The 990-nt window shown below is 42.3% G+C and overlaps 1 protein-coding gene across 1 annotated transcript in view; it reads right to left on the bottom strand.

Moving 5' to 3' along the window:
- Positions 1 to 990, bottom strand: part of iars1 (isoleucyl-tRNA synthetase 1) — a 102003-nt gene that overhangs the window by 43967 nt on the left and 57046 nt on the right. The window contains exon 15 of the mRNA XM_016565274.1: positions 183 to 256. Coding sequence (XP_016420760.1) covers positions 183 to 256 — 74 coding nt within the window. The remainder of the gene's footprint in view (positions 1 to 182; positions 257 to 990) is intronic.

Raw genomic sequence — 990 nt, 5'->3', positions numbered from 1 at the left:
CAGACACACACAGACACACACAGACACACACACAGGCACAGACACACAGGCACACACACACACACACAGACACACAGACACACACACACAGACACACACACACACACACACACACCCCTGAGTGAGGCTTCTGCTGCTCTGAGGCTGTGATGAGGAGACGGTCAGGTGTCTCTGTGTCTCACCTCTCTCTGTGAAGATCAGATACTTTAGCTCCTGTCAGCTCCTCCAGCTCAGCCGTGGAGCCCACACACACCACCTAAACACCAACAAAGAACCAACACTCACGATCATCTGCCAAACCTGCTTGTGAAATCACCACGGCTAAACTACAGTGATGGCCAAAATGATAGTATTCTCACCATGCACCATCAGTTATTTCTATCTTTTGCTGTAGTGTGTCAGTAGGAAATATCAGTTCACATTCCCAAACATTAATTTGGCCATTAATTGTAATAATCCAGTGAGATTTTTGAGCTCCACACAGAGATGTGATCTGATCATCATCAGTCTGTCTGGAGTCACATGAAGAAACAGAACAAACTGAGACTCAATCCAGAAGAACTGATGCTTCAAGAAACCTCTTGCAAAGCTACAGTGCTGTTAAAAGTTTAAGGCATTTGTGTAAAAACGCTGTCAAAAATAATGTCATAAATAGATCAATTAACTTCTATTAACTAAATGAAATCAACATTTGGTGTGAGCATCTTTGTGTTTAAAGCAGCTTTTGCTCTCGGTGCACTTGAGCAGAGTTTCTCAGGAGTTTGCAGGAGGTTTCTTGAAGCGTCTCGGAGACACAGTTCTTCTGGATTGAGTCTCAGTTTGTTCTGTTTCTTCATGTGACTCCAGACAGACTGATGATGATCAGATCAGATCTCTGTGTGCAGCACTAACATAAATCTCACTGCATTATTACAATTAATGGCTAAAACTGATATTTCCTACCGACACACTACAGCAAAAGATAGAAATAACTGACTTAAAACCATTTTT

The sequence above is a fragment of the Sinocyclocheilus rhinocerous genome, unplaced genomic scaffold (genome assembly GCF_001515625.1).
Source record: "Sinocyclocheilus rhinocerous isolate Xijiao unplaced genomic scaffold, SAMN03320098_v1.1 scaffold542, whole genome shotgun sequence".
Taxonomy (NCBI): Eukaryota; Metazoa; Chordata; class Actinopteri; order Cypriniformes; family Cyprinidae; genus Sinocyclocheilus; species Sinocyclocheilus rhinocerous.
The sequence above is the reverse complement of the archived record's forward strand: the minus strand, read 5'-3'. Positions and strand labels throughout refer to the sequence as shown.